Raw genomic sequence first — 12,745 nt, 5'->3', positions numbered from 1 at the left:
CACATTAAAGCATCATAAATAATCCAGTGGTTTAATCCATGTCTTCTGAAGCGATCTAATCGAATTTGGTTAGGAACAGACCAAAGTATAACTCTTATTCACAATAAATCTTGACATTAGCCGTGTCCTTGGTGATCATGATTTCAAGCTCGGTTACACTTTCTAGTGCCATCTAGCGCTCTGCGCAGTGTAATCAATTTTGAAATCATGATCGTGCCTAGAGACATTATATTTTGGTCTGTTGTCATCCAAAATCGATTAGATCGGTTTAGACGACATGGATTAAACCCATGGAGTCTAATTGATTACTTTTATGCTGTCTTTGTGTGACTATTGGAGCTTAAAAATTTTAGTCTTCATTCAATTGCATTGTGTGGACAACAGAGCTGAGATATTCTTCCAAATAATCTTTGTTTGTGTTCTGCAGAAGAAAGTCATACACGTGTGGGATGGCATGATGTTGAGTAAATGATGAGAGAATTGTCATTTTTGGGTGAACTATCCCTTTAATGTCTTGTGTATAGTCTGACACCTTGTGGCACAGCATGGCCATTACAAAACATTTTAACTGAAGCTTTACAGTTTCTAAAGATTTCATGCAGACTAATCCATAACCAAAAGTACTGTGGCAGTGTAAGGCCACAAATAATTCATAGAATAAAGAAGACATGCTAATAATAGCTCCATGCTACTATTTTGGTATTTTGTTAGTTACCGGAGATTCCCCAAAATATTCTACAGACAGACCATCATCAGATCTTTCAGCTGTACATAATATAGTTATAAAAAAATATAAAAAAAACAGTGAATATTCTGTTAGAAGTGACAAAATACTCAAATAAACTGTGTAGGCCTTGTGATGATGTTATTTGGATGTAAATACATAACCGACATTTGTCATTTACAACTCGAAATGTTCTGACTTCATGATTTACGTAATTATACTGGGACAGTGTAATGATGCCGTATTTCTGAGAGCGTCTTTGGTATTGTTTGGCAGTATTAATTCCAGAGGGTAGGCCAATTAAAAAGGTTTGGGCATTTTTGACTCATGTTTAATTTCCTGTTGTCATCCAAGGTCTCTCTTACCCTTTTTCTCACGATACATTCTGACAGATAATTAGCATTGATGAAACTGAGCAGGAAATTTCCATTTCCCAGCATGCTTTGCATGGGACTCGATAGGGAGAGTAAATGTTAAAATAAGTGTTATTTTATGTTTTTGTGCAAGATGAATATAAAGGGGTATACTTGTTAGTGTTTAATGTTTTGTTACGCTGAGTTTTTGAAGTTGATTGCTCACTTTAAGCAACTGATAAAATGAGTCCTAGGTTGCAGGCAATCTGAAGGAAAATTTGGAGAGCAGACAATCTGCAAGAGCTGGAGCGCAGACAATCTTAAAGGACAGCCGAACTGCATGAAGTGTAAAGGGAGACCTGAGCTTGTAGCTCATCTTGTCTCATTAGCTCTGTTTGATTGGGCATAAAGGTGTTTCTTTTTGTTGGCTATCTATTATATTGTAACACAAAAAAATCTACTCATTTTGTTATAACATATTGTTTAAATAGTAGAATTTGAATAAAATATTCCATCCATATGATTAGAAATCGTTACTATTTTTTGAGTGAAATTTTGTTGGTTTTATTAAGTCTGGTCAAGCAATAGCTTGTGTAAAATAAAACTAATAAAATAAAAAAAGAGTTAATTAGAAAAAGCCAATAACAAATGTCTGCCCATAATTTAAAATGTTATGGTCTTCTGTCTCACAAAGTGTTTAGGAGCACACAGCTAAACTTCAACCAAGGCCCTTATATAATAGCTAAATACAAAGTTTGCAAGAGACCTGCAAAATATGTTTATTTATGACTTGAAAAAAAGCAAATACACTCCACCAGATATAAATAAGAAATCTGAATAAAAATGTAACTGGTCAACGCAAGATTCATTATTCCAGAAGTTTTCAAAATGTGGCTGGACAACCTCTAAGGGGCCGCAAGGGGTACTAGGGGTCCTCAAAAAAAAAAAATAAATAAATAAATAATTAAAAAAAAAATATATATATATATATATATATATATATATATATATATATATATATATATATATATATATATATATATATATATATATATATATATATATATATATATATATATATATATATATATATATATATATATATATATATATATATATATATATATAACATTTTATTTCTATTTATTTTTTTAATTTTGTTAAGTGTTTTACAGAATAGGCTACATTGCCTATTTTAAAAAAATTATCTTCAGATTTACAAACAAATATTAATAGTGAAAAAAAAAAGATTATATGAAAAAGATTCTTAGATAATATTATGCAAATGATTTAATGTCCATGCTCATATTATATTTATGATATCAAAGTTATTATTCTAAGTTATTACTATCACGCAGTAAAATTAGCGAGTTTCCTGGAGTCCCTAGCATCGAAAAGTTTGATAACCCCTGATAACACCTTGCCATATTTGAACAAAATGTTTATCGTGACCGAGACATTGGTGTTGCAATGTATGTAGTCACCACATGGCGGCGACTTCAGCTCACAAATAAGCGTTATTTTTCTTTTTAAAGCCTTGGCCAATAAGTTCGTTAATTATCATGGCCTGGCACTAAATGTAAACAAAACAAATAATTTATGGCAAACTTTAGGGAAATATGTAAATTAGGCTAATGTTTCACACAAATAATGAAAAATAACAAACCAAAATGCAATGAGTTTTTCATTCCTGGCTCATACTGATATTTTGGGCTTGACTTTCTATATCAAAGATCAAAATCATATCTATAATCATACACTGGACTGTTGTCTCGTGATAAACGATTCCACCGACCAGGGGAATTCTGTTCTTTTCCTATAATGAAGTAGCCTGGTGGCCAAGTCATTTTTAAAATGAAAATGTTTTTTTTTTTTTTTTTTCCGTGACTACTGCTTTACAGATTTTTACATTTAATTCAGAGGATTCGTGTAATCTAATGAAAACACAAGATCATCAATGGTCTCGTTTTTGGGATATCGACGAGTGAAGCAGTACTTAAAAAGCACTTCAAATGCTGCGCGGAAAAGTCTATTTGGGAGCCTGTATTTATATACTGTAGTCCTATTTATCTGCAAGGCACGCTTTGAGTCATGACACAGTACAGTTGCTCATTGGAAACAAAAAGGCATACCAAGTCCTTTCAGACGTGATCACAGAGGGCGAGCTAGGATGCTTTTGTGAAGCTGTAAGAAACTCGTCTGATCTGAGGAGATTGAAGTGCGCACACCCGGGATTGTTTGTTACCGTTTTAATCCCATTAATTAAAACGTTAACCTGATTGGGTAGCGCGCACTCAATCCCGATAGGCGAGTCTTCTTCATATTAAAAGCCCGACTTGAGATAATGATGTAAAAGACTCCCCCTTCTGTTGCTGATGCTGATCGCTGCCGAGATCTACAAAGTGTGTGTCTCAACACGATAAACGCAGTGTAGAGCACTTTAGGAGGAGCTACTGTCTCTGCACCTCACTTGACAAGTGGAGCAGCCATCAACATCAAATCCACTTCATAAAGTAGAAACTTCTCTGAGGAGCGTGGCTGAGTGAAGCCTTATCACATCTGACTTTTTAGAGACTATGGACAGGAGAATAAACTTGGGTGGAGACATTTTTCACAAAACTCTCAGCGCAGTCTCTAGCAAAAAGATGGGCTCTTTTCGATCGGCTGTGGGTATTGATCTTGCTTCCAGGGACGGTCAGTCGCCAATCAGCTGTTTCGACCAGACCGACCCAGACCCGGTTCAGCCCGGGGGACTGACGGGAGGGAGAGCGGGAACGCTAGGTCTGCCGACCGGATCTTTGTGCGTAAAGTATGGCGAAAGCGCAAACAGGACATCGGCTGCGGAGAGCAGCGGTGGAGAGCAGAGCCAGGACGATGACAGCGACGACCGATGCGAGATGATGCTCATGCCAGACGGGAGAACGGCGGTGTCCGGTGGCAAGTCTGAAGGAGGTAAGAAAAACAAAGAGCAGAAAGTTCTGAGGCTAAACATCAACGCCCGGGAGAGAAGAAGAATGCACGATCTAAACGATGCGCTTGATGAACTGCGGGGAGTGATCCCTTACGCGCACAGCCCATCTGTACGGAAACTCTCCAAAATTGCCACCTTGCTTTTAGCCAAAAATTACATCCTTATGCAGGCACAGGCGCTGGAGGAGATGAGACGGCTGGTTGCTTATCTCAACCAAGGCCAGGCTATCTCTGCTGCCTCTCTGCCCGCGACCACGGCTCTCACACCTGGTTTAAGCGCATACGAGCAGACGACCGGTTACCCGTTCCCCGCCGGAGTTGCAGCATCATCCTGTCCAGACAAATGTGCCCTTTTCAACAATGTCACCTCCAGCCTCTGTAAGCAATGCACTGACAAGCCTTAGACTCTACTGACTCTCGTAGAAGCACATGAGAAAATGTATGACTTAACCAACGAAACGACTATTAAAGAGAGACTGATGTCAGTGTTTGCCAGAACGCTTAAAACTTTTCTTACACTTGCAAACAACTTCATTCAAAGAAACACGTTTGTTCAACAACTGCTTGTGTAAGGGATAGCTTGCTGTATACTTTAAGTGATGGCGGGAGAGAGATAAAACCAAACAAAGTATGTGTCTGATAGTGAATGGGGGCAAAAGAAACAGTTCATTATCAGCATCAATGTGGACCCTTCAGAATGACCTGACAACTTGCAACCATGTTTAACCCTGTTCATGACGCCAAATTTTTTACGGTTTTTACTCTAACCTGCAATAATAGGTATTCTTGCTACTTTGAATTTATGTTATGAAAATATTTGCTTTCTCAAGTGGCATCTGTATTTTATAGCAGCTGGATGTGTCGTGGAGAGCAGAGTAGCTACTACTGGACTGCACACAATTACAAACTTTATTCCAGAGTAGCCTATAAATGTTATTTCGAAAGCTTAGTTGAGATTAGACATTTAAAATTGTAATATAATATATTGTTTGTTTGGTGGAGTCTTAAAAGTTGTTTTTGGCTTTTAATTTCTCTAAATGGATGAAATCAAGTGGGTCTGCATGCCTGGTCTGATTATTCATTGTCATCTTTGCTGTAAATTTCGACGATTTGGCTTTTTACAAACACATGCAGTTTGGCTAGGGACGTGTTCAGGTTTCAGCTTGTTATCAGGTTAAGGCTGGAAGCAATGTAGATATATTCGTTTCAATGACCGCAGAGGGCCATTTGTATGTGTTGATGTATTGGAAAGCTTTATTAAAATATTTTGATTCAACATATCATGTCGCCTGGTTCTATGCTGTGAAGCTTCTAGTAAAGTGATTAATGGTCCCTGCTCGCTCAAAAGAGATTCTCAGATCAATACGCCGCTTAAAATGTGTTTTAGGACATTTCAGATGTAGTCTGTGAATAAACAAACCTCGACATCTGGCAACAATAATTGTATGATTCGCTTTACGTTTTAGCAAGTTTGAGCAATAAGACAGATATTTAGTTGATCTCTTTGAATAAGAAATGTGTTGTGATTTTTATTATATATATATTTATATATATAAACGGACAAAGACCTAGGAAAAAAGGGCAGACGTTATGGGCAGCAATAACCCCACGACCAAAGGAGAATGTCTGTTAGTATTATCGGATAAAGCTTAGTCACCTCGGTCACGATTATCTAAAGAAATCCGTAGCGACGTCTAATAATGTTAATTTGAATACAACAGTATATCAAACTGTCGTCTGTAATACCTATATTCCTTTTAATTAAACACATCGTTAAGGCAATTAAACCTGCTGAATGTGATTATGGAACATAATAACGACACTGCCGTAATTGGGTGTCTTTAATCACAGGAAACAGTCATCAGCATCAGTGTCATTAGTTTGCATTGTTCGACCTCGGATGTCTATCACAATGATAGAGATATTTATACGGACAGGACGATGCCCTTTCACGTGATGCTGATTAGAAGTGATTTAAACTATCAACTCTGTTTCGATTTAGAAACTTAATTCCCATTGAAAACACCATGTAAAAAAAAAAAAAAAAAAATTTAAAACCCGTCCAAGTTTTACTTTTAGACGTTTCAAGAATGTTGAAGTAAGCCAGTGATTAAATTAGTTATATGCATTTTTAAACGTAGGCTACTTAAGCTAAATATTTTGGCTCCAACTATGTCAATAGCTATAATTGCGCTAATTTTATAGCCATAGAATAATCAATAAAATGTATTATTTCCACGTGCATACTTATAAAAACAGACAAAACCGAAATAAAAATAAATAAATAAAATACAACAGGAAAGGTCATATTAAATATAAGATTGTTTATGAAATACAACTATTTAAAGGCTATTATGACAAAAATCAACGTTATAATTATGTGACACCCTATGGATACAACTTCAGAACCGTTAACTTAAAATACACTGAATACACAATGAATTAAACAGCAACCGGGTTGACGCAGCGCCTGGAAGTCACAAAACAATTAGGATATATATATATATATATATATATATATATATATATATATATATAAGTATATATATATATATATATATATATATATATATATATATATATATATATATATATATAATGTGTGAAAATGTAAGCAGCTGGATATATTCGCGAGGCTTTTTGCTATTAAACAGCTCAAAGAGGAAAAGATGGGGGGTTACAAAATTCTCCCGATTTGTGACAACATCTTATCTTTCTTATCACCAGAAAGTGATACATTTTGGCAGTACCATTAGTACAGAACTTTTTAACGAACTCTTAAACAGTTACAAAATGTTTTCAGCACACTTCCCATCATCGTTGTGTTCAGCACCAGGGACAGCACCAACACTTTAACTGCGAGTCTCCAAGTAGCAAAACATCGCGCTCTGTGTTGCTGCATGACATCACAACCATTTCAAGAAAAGTACGTCACCGGAAATACCTTTTCAATCAGTTGGGACAATGAGAGAAGAACAAGATGGTACTGAGCACGAGAGAGGATTACCAGGGGCAGAGGATAGTTTTTAACTAGAAATTCTCTCTCTCTCAGTTTACACGGGATGACCTTACAACCACCTTACAGATTAATGAGACTAATTTTACACATTTGACAATGACAATAATCAAATGAAATCGGATGCGCAGTAGAGGAAATTGTGCATTTCTCTCTGCCCATTAAATTTTGAATGGATCACAAAACATTAAAACAAGGGGAAAAAGGAACATTAAGACAGATAAAAAAAAAAAAAAAAAAAAAAATAGCAATTAGCATAGCATTAGGATGCAATGGGTAGGCCTACTCAGATAATAAAAATTTCTTATAGAAATAAATGTAAACATACTATAAATAATAACAAAACACAATAAAATCAAAAGTTCTCAAACACAAAATTATTAATTTTTTATTTGATATAAATTGACAAAAACATGTTATTACACAATCATAAGACTGGAATGTATTTTTGAAACATCTTAACTCTTTCCAATGTTCCAATTAGCCATTTGGAAAGCACTGGCATTACAGTATTACTCTGTCCATTCTCATTCTCTGCACAGCACAGATGAGGAGACACACGCTGTAGTCATTAATCAGGGGCAGTGGAAATCAGCCATCACAAAGCCTTGCCTGGATAAATACTGTCAGCAATTACTGTGTGGAGTCAACTACTTCTAAGACCCCATTTACATGATTTTCATCACTCTTTCCCATGTTCACTTTCCCAGTGTAACTTTTTATTTACCAGCATTGCCTCTCCACATACCTTAACAGGGGCATCAGAGTGGGGCAATAATCAGAGTCAATGTGAGTGCATTAATTATAGATTGAGGAGCAATGCATTATTTAATACAGCGATTAGCTCATGACAAAGGGATTAATTCTACAGAGAATTAGGATCAGATTCATAAAGAGTTGTTTGAATTCTCTTGAGCCATGTAAAGGCAGTTAACTTCCTTTATGTTCTCATCTAAATCATAAGTGTCCCTGCATTCCCTGATTCTGAGTTTCCACATTTAATTTTAATAAGCATCATTGCATTATTGAGCTTGTATCACTCAAACACAAATAAAACTCAAAGCCAATGAGGCAACTGTATAAGAGATAACCACCAGATAACAGTGACACAGAATCAACAGCAGTGTTTGTATTTATGAATCTAATAAAGCTTAACTTGTCTTTACCATGTCTGCAATGCAGCTTCAGTGGTCATGAATAAAAGTAAAAGATAAAAAAGTGCCTTTCATAAACCATAAAATATCCAATTTACCATATCATGAGCAACCAGGGCACCTATTTGTAATAGATATGTGATGTAGGCGGGAGACAAGGATATTCAAAATATACATTAGATTATTCTATTGGACTGTCTTCATTGTATCTTCATCAGACTCAAAGTCTTGGAATTGAATCATAAAGAACATCCTCTGTTCTTTAACCAAAAAAAAAAAAAAAAAATGAAATATGCTATGCATGCGACACTACCCCAATGTCACACACTGTAATTCAAACTTGGTCAGGGGAGAGCATGATGCCAGTATTCAAAGAGAGGCTGTTGTTAAAATGGAAATAGGAACAGAGAGTGAAATAACCAGAAGCTTAAGCGCTCTTTAACTCAAAGATATATTGCTAGAAATGGTTTTGTCAATGTTTAGGAGCACAGACATAATTCATTTGTGTGTCATAGCCGTGGCACCACGGTTAGAGCTTTTGCTTCAACATTGTGATGCTCATGTGGGAGACTTGGGTTCGAATTCTGTCCGCACCCTGTACAATTTCAAACCCATGAAAAAAATAAATAAATAGTAAAAGCCAGAAATACCATTTAAAGATAATGATGATGTAATAATAACTTGTGCATTGTTCCACTTTCTCTCGAAACAGCAAGAGTGTATGTATAAATATTCCTAAAGTTTGGAATAATGCACAGATTGGTACTTTAATTCACCAAAGTGGCATTTAACTGATCACAAAGTATAGTCAGGACATTAATGATGAAAAAAAAATACAGCCCCATCGCTATTTGAAAAAAAGGGATTTTTGATCAAATCTAGACAGGCCCCATTTCCATCAGCCATCACTCCAACATCTTATCCTTGAGTAATCATGCTAAATTGCTAATTTGGTACTAGAAAATCCCTTTCCATTATATCAAACACAGTTTAAAGCTATTTGGTTCATTAAATGAAGCTTAATGTTGTCTTTGTGTTTGTTTTTGAGTTGCCACAGTATGCAATAGACTGGCATGTCTTAAGGTCAATATTAGGTCAAAAATGGCAAAAAAAAAAAACAGCTTTCCTCTAGAAACTCATCAGTCAATCATTGTTTTGAGGAATGACGGCTATAAAATACTTGAAATGTCAAAACAATTAAGATTTAATTCAAAGGTGTACACTACAGTCTTCAAAGACAAAGTACAACTGGCTCTAACAAGGACAGAAAGAGATGTGGAAGACCAGATGTACAACTAAACAAGAGGATAAGTACATCAGAGTCTCTAGTTTGAGAAATAGATGCCTCACATGTCCTCAGCTGACAGCTTCATTTAATTCTACCTGCTCAACACCAGTTTCATGTACAGTAAAGAGAAGACTCAGGGGTACAGGACTTATGGGAAGAATTGCAAAGTAAAATCCACTTTTGAAGCAGAAAAAGAAAAGTTTAGAGTGGGCAAGAAACACAGACATTGGACAACAGATAATTGGAAAAGAGTGTTATGGATCTTAAACCCTATTGAGCTTTTGTGTGATCAGCTAGACTGTAAGGAGTGTGAGAAGTGCCCGACATGACAGCCATATCTATGGCAAGTGCTACAGGAAGTGTGGGGTGAAATGTCACCTGAGTATCTGGACAAACTGACTGCTAGAATGGCAAGGATCTTTAAAGCTGTCATTGCTGCACATGGAGGATTTTATGATGAGAGCTATTTGAAGTAGTTTTTTTTTCAAATTGTAATATTAATTGTTCATGTCATTAAAGTCCAGACTATATTGTGATCAGTTGAATGCCACTTTAGTGAATAAAAGTACCAATTTCTTTCCATAAAAGCAAAATCTGAACATTATTCCAAACTTTTGGCTGCCATATATATATAATAAATGTATAAAATAAATATGCATCTTGCATTTATGTATTTGGCCCTAAAAATATTTAAGGTTTTAGTTATATTTATTTATGTGGTCTAATTATACCAGATTTGTGTTAATGAAAGTACTGAACATATTTTAAGATTCATTGTCTCATTCTGTTATTTGTTGATTATGACCTATTCTTTAAAAAAAAAAAATGAACAAGGAATTACTGAATTACATTTGTCAAGTATGTCTATAGTCTGGATGAATGAGATTAATAGACAGTTGTACAATCTTAATCTCTTTCCAACACTGTCCTTCTTTAAATTATAATCTGATTTTCTTGGAGATTCCTGTGACTACAGCTTTGCTTAGACTAGGTTCTAATTGACAGTGCTGTTAGAAAAAGATTAGTCTTTCACATGAGGTCAAAAGTAATGGACCACCTAAAGATAGTATGTTTCATGCACTCATACATATGTCTTGTTAGGATTTGTGTATTGGAGGAAAACGTTAAAATTCATAGCATACCCAGAGTGTTTGGTTTAGCCCAATTAAAGACAGTTTGGGGGATATGGCACATTAAATGTGTAATTTGGTTTCAATATATTTAAAGTAAAGCATTCTTAACTCAGATAAGATTGAAGCAACCATATATCTCAAAGTAAGAAAATATAGGGGGCAGTACATTAAACTGCTGTAACATAATCACCATATTTGTTCCAAATATAAAAAACAGACAAAGTGTGATCACAGTCAGATTCTTGCCATGTCAATTTACTAATTTATTATTAATTTTTACTTCTGTAAATGGTATTTGAATATTATTGTGCTTATATAAAGCAGGCCAGGTATATGAGCACTTCTAAAAGGCTTTGACGAAAGAGTGCAACACCTGTTCTGGACGATCACAACAGGCTGATCGAAGGTTTGCTGTCTGCTCAACATGCGGTCACTGACCCTCAAACGTTGTTAAAGCACAATCAGGGTGAAATTCATTTCCAACTTTGATATTCATTAATTGTGGCTGTAGGGGCAAGTGTAAAGTGCCAGTGGGACAACATCATTACCAGGGGAGTCAGTTGGCACATGAAACATTCATAGCACTTTTCCCTCACTCCATATGATAGTTCTGCCCAAGTGAGACAGGCCAGGCACACAGGATCAGCCATGTGAGGCACAAAGTGGACATATGGAGTTTAAGCAAACCCCCTGATTATTGGAACCCAGTGTTAATGTACACATTTATATTCTTCACTGCTTATGGTGTTTGTGGAAGGATCTGTTTTTCTAATGAGTATTAAAATATATAATAATAATAATAAATAATAATATATAACATGTAATGTAATAATAATAAAATATGCATTTTAATCATTAAGGATTTTGTTGCCTATAAAGTAGAAGATTATTTTTATATGAAGAACATGACATTATATCAAGTGTTATCAAACATTTGGGCGGTACTTTTTAAGTACTCTCAGGCTCCAAACAGAACCTGAGGGTTAAATGATGTTTTTTTTAATAATTTCACTTTTTGTGGATGATATTTATTTGTTCTTCAGATTGAACCCAAAGTATTAAACATAGACGAGCTTGTTAATAAGTGTTAATAAATGTTTCTGGGTCAACTGAGCTGTCTGCTACAAGTTATGATAATATTCTATTTTAATATATCACATGATTAAATGCTACAACAGGAAAGGGGAGGGGGGTAAGATGCAACAGCTGGGGATATGTTTAGTGTAACACTCATTATGTTCATTTCATGGCCTCATTATCAGACATGTGACTGAAAATGTCTTGAGTCTATTAGTAAAGAAAAATCCTTTAATGAACACAACTGTGTATATTTGCATCCATGAGTGCCACACACACAAGACTATATGTGACTATACACACAACATTCATCACACTGCACACACACACACTGCACACACACACACACACACACACAAACTGAGTAACAACTTGTCCAGTGTCCTTGGCTTCCTTGTGGCCTTCACCTTGCACTCCAGACACAGTGAATTTTATGTCTAATTTCCGGCAATTTCTATAGGCAGTTTCAGTGGAAATTCCTACAGGAATAATGTGCATAATTTGCATGAATCATCCTGATAGAATGCATATCAGCACGTAGACCCTCCCCCGTCTGGCAGCGCAGCACTTCATTTGTAATGAAAGCTGACTTCTCTCTAGCAGCACTCACCGAAAACCGAAGGACTGACCACAAAAGCCTGCGTGGATGCACGCTAGTTTTGCATTTCTTTGTTGGTTCGTGTCTGTTTGTTTCACTATTATCATCATCATTAAAAGCCTGCATTTAGATCCAGCATTTCCCGTCTCATCTCAACAACCATCCGTTACAGCCATATTTGATTTAAGTGCTTAATTATTTGATTTGCGAGTGAAAAACAACTTAAGAATATAGCGCATGAGTCATGTCAATTACTTTAACTGTAGTTTTATGTTTTGTTTCGTTTTTTTGTCTGTTTTGAGCTTGATATTCCAGTCACAATTCACATGCATTATGGCAGAAGTTTTCAAATTGGGGTCTGGGGACCCCTAGGGGCCGTAATGGGGTGCTAGGGGGGGTCCCCTAAAAATCCCCTAAAAATTCCAGAGGAAA

The 12,745-nt window shown here is 35.8% G+C and overlaps 1 protein-coding gene across 1 annotated transcript; it reads left to right on the top strand.

The window, feature by feature from the left end:
* The first annotated feature begins 3,324 nt into the window (after positions 1–3,324).
* Positions 3,325–5,318, top strand: LOC127634600 (class E basic helix-loop-helix protein 22-like). The gene has a single exon (XM_052114207.1). The coding sequence runs from the start codon at positions 3,654–3,656 to the stop codon at positions 4,449–4,451; it is 798 nt and encodes a 265-aa protein (XP_051970167.1). The 5' UTR covers positions 3,325–3,653; the 3' UTR covers positions 4,452–5,318.
* The last annotated feature ends 7,427 nt before the right edge of the window (positions 5,319–12,745 follow it).

The sequence above is a fragment of the Xyrauchen texanus genome, chromosome 41 (assembly GCF_025860055.1).
Source record: "Xyrauchen texanus isolate HMW12.3.18 chromosome 41, RBS_HiC_50CHRs, whole genome shotgun sequence".
Classification (NCBI taxonomy): Eukaryota; Metazoa; Chordata; class Actinopteri; order Cypriniformes; family Catostomidae; genus Xyrauchen; species Xyrauchen texanus.
This window is presented reverse-complemented; position numbering and strand designations above follow the sequence as displayed.

Bases quoted from the DNA above. Each gene is read 5' to 3' on its own strand.
- LOC127634600 (XM_052114207.1), top strand. From the start codon at position 3,654: ATGGACAGGAGAATAAACTTGGGTGGAGACATTTTTCACAAAACTCTC.